Source organism: Chlorocebus sabaeus, chromosome 12 (assembly GCF_047675955.1).
Source record: "Chlorocebus sabaeus isolate Y175 chromosome 12, mChlSab1.0.hap1, whole genome shotgun sequence".
Classification (NCBI taxonomy): domain Eukaryota; kingdom Metazoa; phylum Chordata; class Mammalia; order Primates; family Cercopithecidae; genus Chlorocebus; species Chlorocebus sabaeus.
In genome coordinates this window covers 100,412,028-100,426,769 of record NC_132915.1, presented here as the reverse complement: position 1 = coordinate 100,426,769, position 14,742 = coordinate 100,412,028, and the positions used below count along the sequence as shown (strand labels likewise).

General features: G+C 39.6%; 1 protein-coding gene across 3 annotated transcripts in view; it reads left to right on the top strand.

The window, feature by feature from the left end:
* The window catches only part of SCAI (suppressor of cancer cell invasion), a 196,656-nt gene that overhangs the window by 73,591 nt on the left and 108,323 nt on the right, over window positions 1-14,742 (top strand). For 2 of the 3 annotated variants that reach the window (XR_012094879.1, XM_037994006.2), the window contains exon 3: window positions 7,388-7,456. The exons of the other annotated variant lie outside the window; for it this stretch is intronic. Coding sequence is in view for 1 of the 2 variants with exons in the window: in XM_037994006.2 (XP_037849934.1) it covers window positions 7,388-7,456 (69 nt within the window). In the remaining variant the exon portion in view is untranslated. The remainder of the gene's footprint in view (window positions 1-7,387; window positions 7,457-14,742) is intronic. 3 annotated transcript variants of the gene reach the window in all.

Below are 14,742 nucleotides of genomic sequence, written 5' to 3'. Positions count from 1 at the left end.
TAAGAGTTTAGATTTTATTGGGTTTGTATTTAAATTGGGTCAAGTTTGGGTTTGGGAACCAGCATAACTGCAAGCCTGGAAATCCTTAGGAGATCCTATCTGTTCTTTGCCACTGAGAGAAGTAGTAAGTATCCTGAAAATAAGGCAGAATGAGGCCAGGCGTGGTGGCTCATGCCTGTAATCCCAACACTTTGGGAGGCCGAAGTGGGCGGATCACTTGAGGTCAGGATTTCGAGACCAGCTTGACCAACATGGTGAGACCTCATCTCCACTAAAAATATGATAATTAGCCGGACATGGTGGTGGGCGCCTGTAATCCCAGCTACTCGGGGGGCTGAGGCAGGAGAATCGCTTGAACCTGGGAGGTGGGGGTTGTAGTGAGCCAAGATTGTGTTGTTGCACTTCAACCTGGGTGACAGAGCAAGACTTTATCTTAAAAAAAAAAAATCAAGAGTGCTTAAGGAAATTGGGAGCTTTTAGAAGAACAGGAAGAACAGAAGCCTGCAGTCTGAAATGTGAGGGTATTTGACTAACCATACAGGGGAAAAAACCTTTCAGAGTGATTAAATCCTGTACTCTTCATTTTATTTACACATTTATTTATTTTTATTTTTGTTTTTTGTTTCTTTTTTGTCTTTATATTACATTTATTTAAAAAATGCCCTTGTATAAGTGTCTTTTTACTGCATAAACAGGGTCATAGGATAGACATTGCTGCAAAGAAGATGTACGAATGGCCAAAAAGCAGGTGAAAAGATGCTCAACATCACTTGTCTTTAGAGAAATGCAAATCAAAACTACACTCATTCAGATGGCTGCTATCAAGAAGGAATAATAGTAATAAATAGAAAATAACAAGTATTGAGAAACATGGAGAAGTGGGAGCTCTTGTGCATTGTTGGTGGGACTATAAAATGATACAGCCACTGTGGAAAACAATATGGCAGTTCCTCAAAAACTTAAAAATAGAACCCTCATATGATCCAGCAATTCTACTTCTAGGTTTATACCCAAAAGAATTGAGAGCAGGTTCTTGATGAGATATTTGTATACCTGTGTTCATAGCAGCATTATTCACAATAGTTATAACATGGCAGCAACCATGTGTCCATCAATGGATGAATGGAGAAGCAAAATATGGTATATAAAAACAAGGGCATATGTTTCAGCCTTAAGAAGGAAGGAAGTACTGATATATGCTACACCATGGATGGATCATGAGGACATAATGCCAAGTGAAATAAGCTAGACACAAAAAGATAAATACTATATGATTCCACTTACATGATATTCTTAGAGGAGTCAAACCTATAGAGACAGAAAGTAGATTGGTGGCTGCCAGGGGCTAGGAGGAGGGGAAAATGGGGGAGTTATTATGTAATGGGTATAGAATTTCAGTTTTACAAGATGAAAATGGAGATAGATGGTGATGATGGCTATACAACACTATGAATGTACTCAGTACCACTGTACTGTACACTTAGAAATGGTTCAGATGGTAAATATGTATATTTTACCACAATAAAAAAGTAGAAAAAGACATAGGAATAAATTTTTAAAAGCTATTTTCTGCATTTTTCAAGTTTTTCTGTTTTATTTCTTCATTTATACTCTCAGTTATTAAACACTGTTTGCTTCATTGTTACTTTTGTACATTGGAATGATATAATTCTTAATACAGTTGAGTAAGAGAAGAAATTTTTAATGTAACTATATCTTTTCTCAGTAATAAGTATCTGTACTATCTCACGCCTGTAATCCCAGCCCTTTGGGAGGCCGAGGCGGGCAGCTCACGAGGTCAGGAGATCGAGACCATCCTGGCCAACATGGTGAAACCCCATCTCTACTAAAACTACAAAAATTAGCTGGGCTTGGTGGTGCCCACCTGTAGTCCCAGCTACTTGGGAGGCTGAGGCAGGAGAATTGCTTGAACCTGGGAGGCAAAGGTTGCAGTGAGCCGAGATCACACCACTGCACTCCAGCCTGGTGACAGAACAAGATTCCGTCTCAAAAAAAAAAAAAGAATCTCTACTATCCCCTGTCTGTTGCCCTCTTTAGTTTTCCCTTCTGGCACTGGCATTGAAACAAATGCATGCAGATCTGTATGCCTTAAGCAGTGAAAGTAATTTGTTCTTTTGCCCTGAACACCTCATGCTAATCAGAACTTAGTTTCCTCAATAGGTATGGACTAACTAGAGACAATGCAGAATACAGCAAGCGGAGCCAACATTTACTCTGATTCACCAACACTCCTTTTGCCCTGTGAATCAAGCAATTGTGTGTTCTCTTTTTTTTCCTGCCTTTTTTCCCTTTCACTACAGTGCTTTCTGCTAGGTTGTGGTATGTCTCAGTTGAGTTAGTACTGGAATTTGTGTAGTTGTGCGTGTTAGATAAACATCTCTCTTTTTCTATATTTGATAGGCAAAATGATGTCTTTATAGTCTTGTGGGCAGTATTTTACAAATGGCCTTCTGGCTGTGTATCACTGTGGCTCCATGCCAAAACTCCTTTGGCTTCCTTTTCTTAAACTCTCTGTCCTCATGGTATTATTCAATTTCTCTATACATTGATCAACAAGAAGTTTGGTACCTATGCATTTCTCTTTTCATTATTATCATAGCATGTAACTTTTTTTCTTTGAGTTAGTCTCATTCTGTCACCCAGACTGTAGTGCAGTGGTACAGTCCTGTTCATTGCAGCCTAGAACTCCTGGGCTCAAGTGATCCTTCCACCTCAGCCATCCTGATAGCTAGGACTACAGGCACACAACACCATGCCAGGCTAATTAAAAATTTTTTTATAGAGTCTTGTGATAGTGTATTAGTCCGTTTTCACACGGCTAATAAAGACATACCTGAGACTGGGTGATATAAAGGAAAAGGGGTTTAATGAACTCACACCTCCATGGAGCTAGGAGGCCTCACAATCATGGTGGAAGGTGAAAAGCACATCTTATATGGCAGCAGACAAAAGAGAAAATGAGAACCAAGCGAAAGGGTTTCCTCTTATAAAACCATCAGATCTTGTGGGACTTGTTCACTACCATGAGAACAGTATGGGGGAAAATGCCCCCATGATTCAATTATCTCCCACTGGGTCCCTCCCACAACACATGGGAATTATGGGAGCTACAATTCAACATGCAGTTTGGGTGGGGACACAGCCAAACCATATCAGATATTGCCCAAGCTAGTCTTGAACTCTTGGCCTCAAGCAATCCTCCTACCTTGGGATTACAGGCATGAGATTTCAGGTGTGAGCCACTATACCTGGCCTAGTGATTTAACTTCAGTAACATGTTGGAATAAGACAAAAAGATTGTTTCAACCGGGTGTGGTGGTTCACGCTTGTAATCCTAGCACTTTGGGAGGTTGAGGTAGGTGGATCACTTGAGGTCAGGAGTGCTAGACCAGCCTGGCCAACATGGTGAAACCCTGTCTTTACTAAAAATACAAAAACTAGTTGGGTTTGGTGGCAGGTGCCTGTAATGCCAGCTACTTGGAGGCTGAGGCAGGAAAATTGCTTGAATCTGAGAAGTGGAGGTTGCTGTGAGCCGAGATTGCGCCACTGCACTCAAGCCTGGGCAACAGGGCGAGACTATATCTCAAAAAAAAAAAAAAAAAAGATTGTTTTTAGAAAATAATTTGTGTATAATTCATGATAATTTTATGCTATCCTTGATACATGAAGATGCTTCACACTGTGGTAAGGACCAGCTTTTAGAGCTCTGTCATTTGTTCCCATTATAGGAATGCCATCTGTACCAAGTGGTAGCTATTCTGTTTATACTGAATATGGCAAAACCATCATCATTACCCCTCACATACACGCACATATTCAACACTTTTTGTACTTGGTATTTTTCAATTTGTGCTGTTTCGGAGTGTATTTGCAACAATTTTGCAACTAACAATTTCATGGTATAGTGTAATTTATAGCACAGTTTCATATCTGTTAGTTCATTTTATTGTCCAACAACCTTAAGAGCTAGGTATTATTAATATTCCATTTATCACATACTGAGACAACATGTGATAGTATTTTATGCTCGCTCTTAATTATACAGCCATTCCATCTCTTTGTATGTTTTGTAAAAATATGAGCTCATGGCCAGGCACTGTGGCTCATGCCTGTAATCTCAGCACTTTGGGAGACCGAGGTGGGTGGATCACCTGAGGTCGGGAGTTTGAGACCAGCCTGGCCAACATGGTGAAACCCCGTCTCTACTAAAAGTACAAAAATCAGCCAGATGTGGTGGCGGGCGCCTGTAATCCCAGCTACTTAGGAGGCTAAGGCAGGAGAATTGCTTGAACCCGGGAAGCGGAGGTTGCAGTGAGCTGAGATCACGCCACTGTACTCCAGCCTGGGTGACAAGAGCGAGACTCTGTCTCAAAAAAAAAATCAAAAAACAAAAAACAAAAAAAATTCTGAGCTCATGACGAAATGATCCCTTTCTTAGCATTTGATTTCCATAAATGCTCTCCTATCTTTGTCAGAATAAATTTTTTTGTTTTTTAATTTTTTTTTTCTTGAGATGGAGTCTTGCTCTGTCTCCCAGGCTGGAGTACAGTGGCTTGATCTTGGCTCACTGCAACCTCTGCCTCTTGGTTAAAGTGATTCTCCTGCCTCAGCCTCCCGAGTAACTGGGATTACAGGTGCATGCCACCATGCCCGGCTAATTTTTTGTATTTTTAGTAGAGACGGGAGTTTCACCATGTTGACTGTGTTGGTCTTGAACTCCTGACCTCAAGTTTTCCAACCGCCTTGGCCTCCCAAACTGTTGGGATTATAGGCGTGAGCCATCGCGCCCGGTCCAATTATTTGTTATATTTTTATTTTCTTTCCTATGTACTTCCTTTCGTTTCTTCCTTTCCTATGTACTGCCTGTTTCCCTTTTCAGTCTGATCACAGGGTTTTTCCTTATGTTTTTAAAACCTCACTAAGTGCGGAATAATAACGATGGTGATATTATATATTATGTAGTGTTTTCAAACTTATTTTACAGCTGAAATCATTTTTATCTTCACAACAGGTATCTGAGGTAAGCAAGCCATGTGTAAATTTATTTTTAATTTTTTTATTAAAAAATTTTAGAAAATAATAGAGATGGGGTTTTGCCATGTTATTCATGCTGGTCTTGAACTACTTGCTTCAAGCAGGCTGTCAGTCTTGGCCTCCCAAAGTGCTGGGATTAGAGGCATAAGCCACCACGCCCAGCCTCTTTGTGTTTTTTTGTTGTCATTTTTGTTGTTTATCACACAGGATCTCACTCTGTCATTCAGGTTGGAGTGTGGTGGCTCAGTCAGTTCACTGTAACCTCAAACTCCTGGGCTCAAGGGATCCTCTTGCCTCAGCTTCCCGAGTAGCTGGGTGCATGCTGTCATGCCTGGCTAATTTTTTGATTTTTGTAGAGATGGGGTCTTGCTTTGTTGCCCAGGTTTGTCTTGAACACCTAGCGTCAAGCGATCCTCCTGCCTTGGCCTCCCAAAGTACTGGGATTACAGGTGTGAGCCACCATGCCTGGATTGTAAATTTCTTGTTTTGCTGGATTAAAAACTTGCAATCAAAGTGTTAACTACAGTTATTTTTGGTTAAAATCACATAGCTAGTAAGTGTTAGCAACAGAAATACTTGGGCTTTTGTCCTAGATCAGGGCCCTTTCCACTGCTGTTATGACTCCACTTTATGCATACTGGTATAATGTAATGCAGACTTAACATTATTTTCTTTCAAGATTTCTTTCAGACTTTCATATTACCAACCACTTACTCAGAATTCAATCCAGAGATTGTTGCTTTGTCACAAACTTCCTATAAAAAGTAATTGTCAACAAGCCAGGTCAATAATTTGCCAAATTTTCTTTACTCAGCAAAATATGTCTTTGAGCAGTTGTCCCTGCTCGTTGTTTTGCTCGTTTGCCCATTTTGTAATCTGTGTAAGGATTCTATTGATGTATTATGTATCTATGTATTAGTTTCCCAGGCCTGCTGTAACAAATGAAAGGGTATTGAACTTCATTAGTTGTCAGAGAAATGCAAATTAAGACCAAAATGAGAAATGACAAGCTGGGTGGCTTAAAACAACAGAAATTTATGCTTTCATAGTTCAGGAGGCCAGAATCCAAAATTAAGTGGTTGCAGAATTGGTTCCTTCTTAGCAGCTCAGAAGGGAAATCTGTTCCAGGCCTCTCTCCCGGCTTCTGACAGTTGCCAGCAATCCTTGGCGTTCCTTGGCTTGTAGCTGCGTGATTTTGATCTCTGCCTCCTCCTTCACGTGGCTGCCTTCCCTCTTGTCTGTCTTCACATGGCACTCTCCCTTCCCTGTGTGTCTGTCTCTGTGTCTCCTCTGCTCTTTAAGGACAACAGTCACATTGTATTCAGGGCCCACTCTACTCCAGCATGATGTCATCTTAACTTAGGCCTTAATTACATCTGCAAAACCCTTCTTTCCAAAGAAGGTCCCATCCTATTCACAGGTACCAGAAGTTAGGACTTCAACATATCTTTTGAGGGGACACAATTCAACCCGTTAAAATATATGTTCTTTTTCCTTTGTCTCTACTTCTACTCTTGTGATATGTTTACCCATGTGCTTCCCACAAGTGTCTGTTGAATTGATCTTGTTTATAGATTTCCAATCTCCTCACGTAATTTATATATACAGTCGTGTTGCTTAACAACAGGGATATGTTCTGAGAAATGTGTCGTGAGGCGATTTTGTTGTGCAAATATCATAGAGTGTACTTACACAGACTAGATGGTATAGCCTTCCTACATACCTTGGCTTCATGGTACAGCCTGTTGCTCCTGGGCTGCAAACCTGTACAGCATGGTACTGTACTGAATACTGTTAGCAATTATACAATGTTAAGTACTTGTATATCCAAACATATCTAAACATAGAAATGGTACAGTATAAACACAACGTAAGAGATTAAAAAATGGTTCCAAGCACAGCTGCGTCTTAAAAAATGAAACAAAATAAAGTAAAATAAAATAAAATAAAATAAAAAATGGTATAGCTATCAGGGCACTTACCATGAATGGAGCCTGCAGGACTGGAAGTTGCTCTGGGTGAGTCAGTGAGCAAGTGGTGAGTGAATGTGAAGGCCTAGGACCGACCATACGCTTCTGTAGATTTTATAATCACTGTACACTTAGGCTACACTAAATTTATTTAAAATTTTTTTCTTTGTTCTTGGGAGTATAGAAATATACTTAACCTTTATATGTGTTGACCTTTTATCTAGAAACTTTGCTAAACTCGCTGGTTAGTTCTGATAATTACATGTAGATTCTTCTGAAATTTCTATGGAAATGTTCATGTTATGTACAAATAATAACAGCTTATATCTTTTTTGTTTTCTTTTTTTCTTTATTCAATACAGTATCAGAGGTTCTGGTGATAGCAGTCATTCACAATCTCAAGGGGAAAGATATCAACATTTCACTGAAAAGTATGATTTTTGCTATAGTTTTAAAATACATACCCTTTATGAAATTAATGAAGCTCCCTTTCTGTTCCTAGTTTGCTGAGTTGGTTTTTTTTTCCTTAATTGTGAGCCAATGTTAAATTTTACCAAATGTGAGTTGTGCATCTGTTGAGCAATTGTAGTATGATTTTTCTCCTCTATTCTACTTGTGTGGTAAATTACAGTGATTGATTTTCAAATATCAAACCAACTTTACATTCCTAAAATAAGTCCACTTTTGTCATGTCCTTTTTATATATTGCTGAATTGGACTTGGTAACATTTGGCTTAGTATATTTGCATTTATACTCATTAGTGAGAATGGCCTGTAATTTTGCTTTCTTATAATATCCCTGTTAGGGTTTGGTATCAAAAGTATGTTGGCCTCATAAAATGAGCTGAGGAATGTTCCTTCTATATTCTGTAAGAGTTTATGTAAGATTGCCTCTTTTTTTTTTGGTCTTCTTTAGTTGTTTTTTATAAATTTACCAATGAAACCACCTGGGTGTGGAGTTTTCATTGTGGTTAGGCTTTCAATTAGGCTGTCAATTTTTCAGTAGATCTAGAACTCTTCAAAATTTCTTTCTGTATCAGGTTTAGCAAAAAATGTTTTTCTTAATGTTTGTCTGTTTTACTTAAATGTTCACATTGATGGCATTAAGTTATTTATAATATTCCTGTTGTGATCTTTTTGTTTTCAGCAGTGATACTCCTTTTTTTCATTTTTGGTATTAATCTCTGTTGTTTTTTTTTCCCCCCGTGGGTCATTCTTGCCAGGGTTTTATTAGTCTTTTTAAAGAACTAACTTTGTTTTGTTGACTTTGTTGTGTTTCTTATTTAATTAATTTCATCTACGTAAATTTATTGCTGTCTATTTTCTTTGGGTTTAATTGACTGCTCCTATTGGCTGTTCATTTCCTAACCTCTTTTTAAATGTATATGTTTAAAGGCCAGCCATTTCTCTCTAAGCATAGAATTATCTGTATCCATAAACTTTAATTTTCATTGTGAATCAGTTCAGAATATTTTCTACTTTTCATTATGATTTTTTTGACCCATTAATTATTTACATGGATATTTCTTAATTTCCAAACATGGGAATTTTTTATTTTTATTTTTATTTATTTTTTTTGAGATAGGGTTCCACTCTGTCACCCAGGCTAGTGTGCAGTGGCACGATCTTGGCTCACTGCAACCTCCACCTCCTGGGTTCAAGTGATTTTCCTGCCTCAGCCTCCCAAGTAGCTAGGATTACAGGCACCCACCAACACGCGCAGCTAATTTTTGTATTTTTAGTAGAGATGGGATTTCACCATGTTGGCCAGTCTGGTCTCGAACTCCTGACCCCAGGTGATCCACCCACCTCAGCCTCCCAAAGTGCTGAGATTACAGGCATGAGCTACTGCGCCAGGCTTAGAATTTTTTAAGTAATGTTTTGGCTATTGATTTCTCACTTACTTGCAGTGTGGTCAGAAGGCATACTGTAATTTTAATTCTTTGTGACATGTAGGGACTTGGTTTATATCTAGCATAGAATTAGTATTTATTTACTTATTTATTTGAGATGGAGTATTGATGAGAATTAGTATTAACTTATTTATTTATTTATTTATTTGAACCACAGCAGCCATCTAGAATTGATCTTTATGATTGCTCCATGGGTATGTGAATAAAAAAAGACATAAACTGCAGTTTGTAGATGTATGGTTCTCTGCATTTCAGTTAGGTCAACTTTATTAATGAGGATTTGAAAAATCCTACTATCGTTAGTCTTTTTTTATTCTTTTCTAATTGAGGGATATGTTCTAAAATTTCCCATTATGATTGTGGATTTGTCTGTTTCTTCGTTTAGTTTTATCCATTTTTATTTATATATTTTGAGGCTATGTTATTAGGTGCATATGATTTTTAGAAATATATTGAATTGGCTGGGCATGGTGGCTCATACCTGTAATCCCGGCACGTTGGGAAGCCGAGGCAGGGGGATCACCTGAGGTCAGGAGTTCAAGACCAGCCTGGCCAATATGGTGAAACCCTGTCTCTACTAAAAATACAAAAATTAGCTGGGCGTTGTGGTGCCTGTCTGTAATCCCAGTTACTTGGGAGGCTGAGGCAGGAGAATCACTTGAACCTGGGAGGTAGAGGTTGCAGTGAGCCAAGATCCTGCCATTGCACTTCAGCCTGGGTGGTAACAGTGCAACTCTGTCTCAAAAAAAAAAAAAAAAAAAAAAAAAAAAAAAGATAAAAGGGATATATTGAATTGAACACTTTGTCACTAGGAAATACTTTTCATCTATATTGATTTTTTTTGGGGGGGGAACTTAAAGTCAGTGTTGCCTGATAATAACGCAGCTACACTTCTTCCCTTTTGGTTGATGTTTCAAGGTATGGATTTTCCATACTTTGACTTTCAACCTTTTTCAATCTTTTACTCATGTATTTTTTTTTTCTTAAATCCAATCTGATGGACTTCATCATTAAATTTTATTACTTAGTTCATTAAAATATATTGTACTTACTGACATATTGTGTTTTAATTTTACTGCTATACTCTTGCGTTCCATTTGTCCTATCTTTTCTATATTCATTCATTTTTTTTTCCTTTTCTTTTTTTTGAGATTGATTCTCGCTGTGTCACCCAGGCTGAAGTGCAGTGGTGCGATCTTGGCTCACTGCAACCTTCACCTCCTGAGTAGTTGGGATTACAGGTGCGTGCCACCATGCCTATCTAATTTTTGTATTTTTAGTAGAGATGGGGTTTTGCCATGTTGGCCAGGCTGGTCTTGAACTCCTGATCTCAAGTGATCCGCCCACCTCAGCCTCCCAAAGTGCTGGGATTACAGGCGTGAGCTACCGCGCCGGGCCTAATCTTGCTTTTTTTTGGGAGGGGGAGGTTATAATTAAAACTATTCTATTGTTTGACTTCATTAGTACTTATACAGCGGTTTACTTTTTTTTCTTTTTTTTGAGATGGAGTCTTGCTGTGACGCCAGGCTGGAGCACAGTGGTGCAATCTTGGCTCACTGCAACCTCCTACACCCTGGTTCAAATGATTCTCTTGCCTCAGCCTCCTGATCCTCTTTACAGGCACGCGCCACCGTGCCCAGCTAATTTTTGTGTATTTAGTAGAGACATGGTTTCACTATGTTGGCCAGGATGGTCTTGATCTCCTGACTTCATGATCCACCTGCCTTGGCCTACCAAAGTGTTGGGATTACAGGCGTGAGCCACCGCACCCAGCGTTAAATTTAGGTTTTATATCACTTTGTCCAAAACTATTACCATAATCCATTTCAATTCATAAGACTGAAATAAGTGCTTGAGGTATTTGAAGTTCTGTTGGAGGTTTAGTTGAAGAGTAAGAATAAATGTAACATGGGTTTAGCACTTAAGGACCTTTTTTTTTTTTTTTTGAGACTGAGTCTCGCTCTGTCACCCAGGCTGGGGCACAGTGGCACAATCTCGGCTTGCTGCAAGCTCCGCCTCCTGGGTTCATGCCATTTTCCTGCCTCAGCCTCCCAAATAGCTGGGACTACAGGCGCCCACCACCACGCTGGGCTAATTTGTTGATTTTTAGTAGAGATGGGGTTTCACCGTGTTAGCCAGGATGGTCTCGATCTGCTGACCTTGTGATCTGCCTGCCTCAGCTTCCCAAAGTGCTGGGATTACAGGCGTGAGGCACCACACCTGGCCAAGGACTTTATAATCTGGTATGACATGAGGCACAGGTTTCTGTAATATTAGAGGAGAATGTGATAAGTAGCAGCTACAAGAAGGATGGTATATTTATAAAATACTTGAATAGAAACACTGAGAAAGTCATGAAACACAAACTATTTGTCTTATGCAACCTAGCTGTATTAGTCCATTTTAGTGCTACTCATAAAGACATACCTGAGACTAGGAAGAAGAAGAGGTTTAATTCGACTTATAGTTCCACATGGCTGGGGAGGCCTCAGAATCATGACCAGAGGCAAAAAATATGGCAGTGGCAAGAGAAAATGAGGAGGAAGCCAAAAGGAAACCCCTGAGAAAACCATCAGATCTCATGAGACTTACTCACTATCATAAGAATAACATGGGAAAGATGGCCTGATTCAGTTACCTCCCCTTGGGTCCCTCCCACAACACGTGGGAATTCTGGGAGATACAATTCAAGTTGATATTTGGGTGGGCCAATCCATATCACTAGCATACTGAAAGATTTAAAAATATACATGATGATCTTTTTGGTTATGTATTCAGAATACCTGGCTGTTTGCAATACAGTTGGAACTACTTTGAAGAAATATGCCACTCTGAAGATGTCTGCTGAGAATTATCTCAACAAACAATGCTGTTGCTAGGATTACATATTAATGCCATCTTTATGTTGCCATATATCTTTATCAGTTTTCTTTCACTATCTGCCATGGCTTTTTTTTTTTCATACTAAGCCTTCTAAGCCTGGCATATTTTACACTTATACCTCACATTTACAGCACATCTCAATTCAGAGTAGCCATGTTTCAGGTGCTAAATAGTGACAAATGGCTAATGACTACACTTTTGGACAATGTGTGTCTAGATGGTGAGATAGACTTTTCAGAAAACAAATAATTGGTGTATTTGTTTAACTTTTTTGTGAAGTAACCGAAGAAGCCCCTACTGACTTGATCATAAGTAGGTGCCAGGGAGAGATTTAGATTTTCAAGAAAAGTTTTACTGAAAAGTCGTTTGAATGGTGTCTTCAACTATGAATATAAATTTGGTAGGTGAACAAAATAGGCCAGGGGAATAGCATGTAAATCATGATGCTGTATAAGAGTAGGATTTGTTCAGAGGCTTTCAAGTGTTTTATTGTTGTCAGAGAATAGGTATGTGTGTGCTAATGGAAGGTGAGACTGGAAAGATAGATTTTGAAGAATGTCCCAGATGCTAGTGATTCTTCACCAGTTCTTGTGTTATGAGTAATTTACCAGTAATGACAGTTAACCTCAGGATAAATTTTCTGAAGTGTAATTGATAGATCTAATAGAATGACCGTTTAATGTCCCCTCATACATTCAGGGAAACTCACGGGTTTGAACTAATTTACACTGCCTCTGGCAACTGTGCTGGTTTCAGTGCATGTTCAACTGCTGTAGTTAGTATAGTTTTAATGTGCTTATTTTGCTGCGTTAGGTTTGTATTTTGTTACTGTATTTTACTGTTTGTATTTTGTTCACCAATTTATTATTGGTGGTTGAACATCTTTCTTATTAACACTGAAATTTTACTCCTGTCTAGTCCTTAGACCTCATTCAGGCCTTACCAGTTGTCTCAATAGAAGGATCCAGGGAGAATCAGACATTATACCTCAGTTTTCCCTTTTCTTTGAAGGAAAGGCCTTGACATTTTTGAAGATTACAGGTTGGTTATTCTGTAGAATGTCTCCCAACTTGGTTTTCTCTATTTCCTCGTGATTACACTCAGGCTACAGATCTTTGACGGGAACAACACTTCTCATTGCATGGGACTTTGATTTGTCTGATTACTAATGATGTTACTTTGATCATTTGATCAAGGCAGTGTCTGCCAGGTTTTACTGCTGTGAAGTTACTTTTCCCTTGGAAGTAATGTGTAGTTTATGGGGGAAGTATTCAGAAACTGTCCCATTTACTACCACACTTTCCATTTATTCACTCATTTATTTATATCTGCATTGATTCATGATTTCTTATTTTGTTCAATGGGTTTTAATCCATTGCTATTATTATTGGTATTGATGCTGAAATTACCCCATTTGGCCAGTGGGATCTCCTTCAATCTTGATCCTATGTCTTTTGGACATGTCTTTGGCATTCCTTGAGCACTTTCTTGCTTACTGCCACAAGATATTCCAGATTCATCCTGTACTTTTTCTACCCCTGTGCTGTAATTAGTGAATTACAATTCTCCAAAGATGTCTGGTTCCTTTTATTGGAGAATGGTATTAGAGGTCAAGAGCTAGGTGCTAGAAATGTTCATACCACTGGGGAGGGAAGATGGTCACTGCTCCAAGGCCCTCTCAGTAGATAGAATTGCAGAGCTAGGGAGTATGCATCTGCGTGTGCTTATGTAGACACACACACCATGCATGTATGTCCATGTCTTCGGAAATCCATTAGTTCACTCATACTTACAGTTTATTATTTTTAAAATGGAGTCTCGCTCTGTCGCCCAGGCTGGACTACAGTGGCATGATCTCGGCTCACCTCAACCTCCACCTCCTGGGTTCAGGTGATTCTCCTGCCTCAGCTGCCCAAGTGGCTGGGGACTACAGGCGCACCCTACCATGCTGGTCTAATTTTTGTATTTTTTGGTGGAGATGGGTTTCACTGTGTTGCCCAGGCTGGTCTCAAACTCCTGACCTCAAATGATCCGCCCACCTTGACCTTCCAGAGTGCTGAGATTACAGATGTGAGCCACTGCACCCAGTTTCAATCCACAGAGTTCATTCTAACTTTTTCCGTTTCCATATTTGCCATCTCCCTTCTCTGCCAAGTGAGAACTCTGGTTCCCATTGTCTTTAATAAATCTTTTCTTAATAAAAGGAATGTTATTTTTTTCAAAGAGATGGGGCTCACTTTGTCACTCAGGCTGAAGTGCAGTGGAGGGATCATAGCTCACTGCACCCTTGAACTCCTGGCCTCAGTCGATTCTCCTGCCTCAGCCTCGTGAGTAGCTGGGACTATAGGCACCTGCCACCACATCTGGCTGATTTTAAAATTTTTTGTAGAGACAGGATCTCACTATGTTGCCCAGGCAGATCTCAAACTCCTAGCCTCAAGTGATCCTCCTGCTTCTGCCTCCCAAAGTGCTAGAGTTACAGGCATGAGCCACTGCGCCTGGCCCTTAATAGATCTTATTGATCCATCCCTCTCTATATAGCAAATCTCCTGTTGCTGCTTCCCCTTCTACATGGAGGTGCTGTCACTGTGCTCAGGCTCCTACTTTCCCTGCCAGTCCTCTGCCCTCATGGGTGCCCTCCTCACCACCCTCAGCCTTCAACATCCTGTGCAAGCTGGCCCTGCCTGCGAATGGCCTCCTCACATAGTTTCTATTCTGACAGCCATGCAGGTACCCTGGGATGTGGATACCTACGTGATGGATATGAGTGAATTTTTCAGGAAGGGAAGAGAACTCTGATTTCCTAAGTTTTACTCTAATGGTTCTAGCTGTGGGATTATTCTGACATTCTTTGAGTCCTTTCAATTTAGGTGTTATATTTTCTCTAATTCTGGGAAATTTAGTCATTATTTCTGCAAATA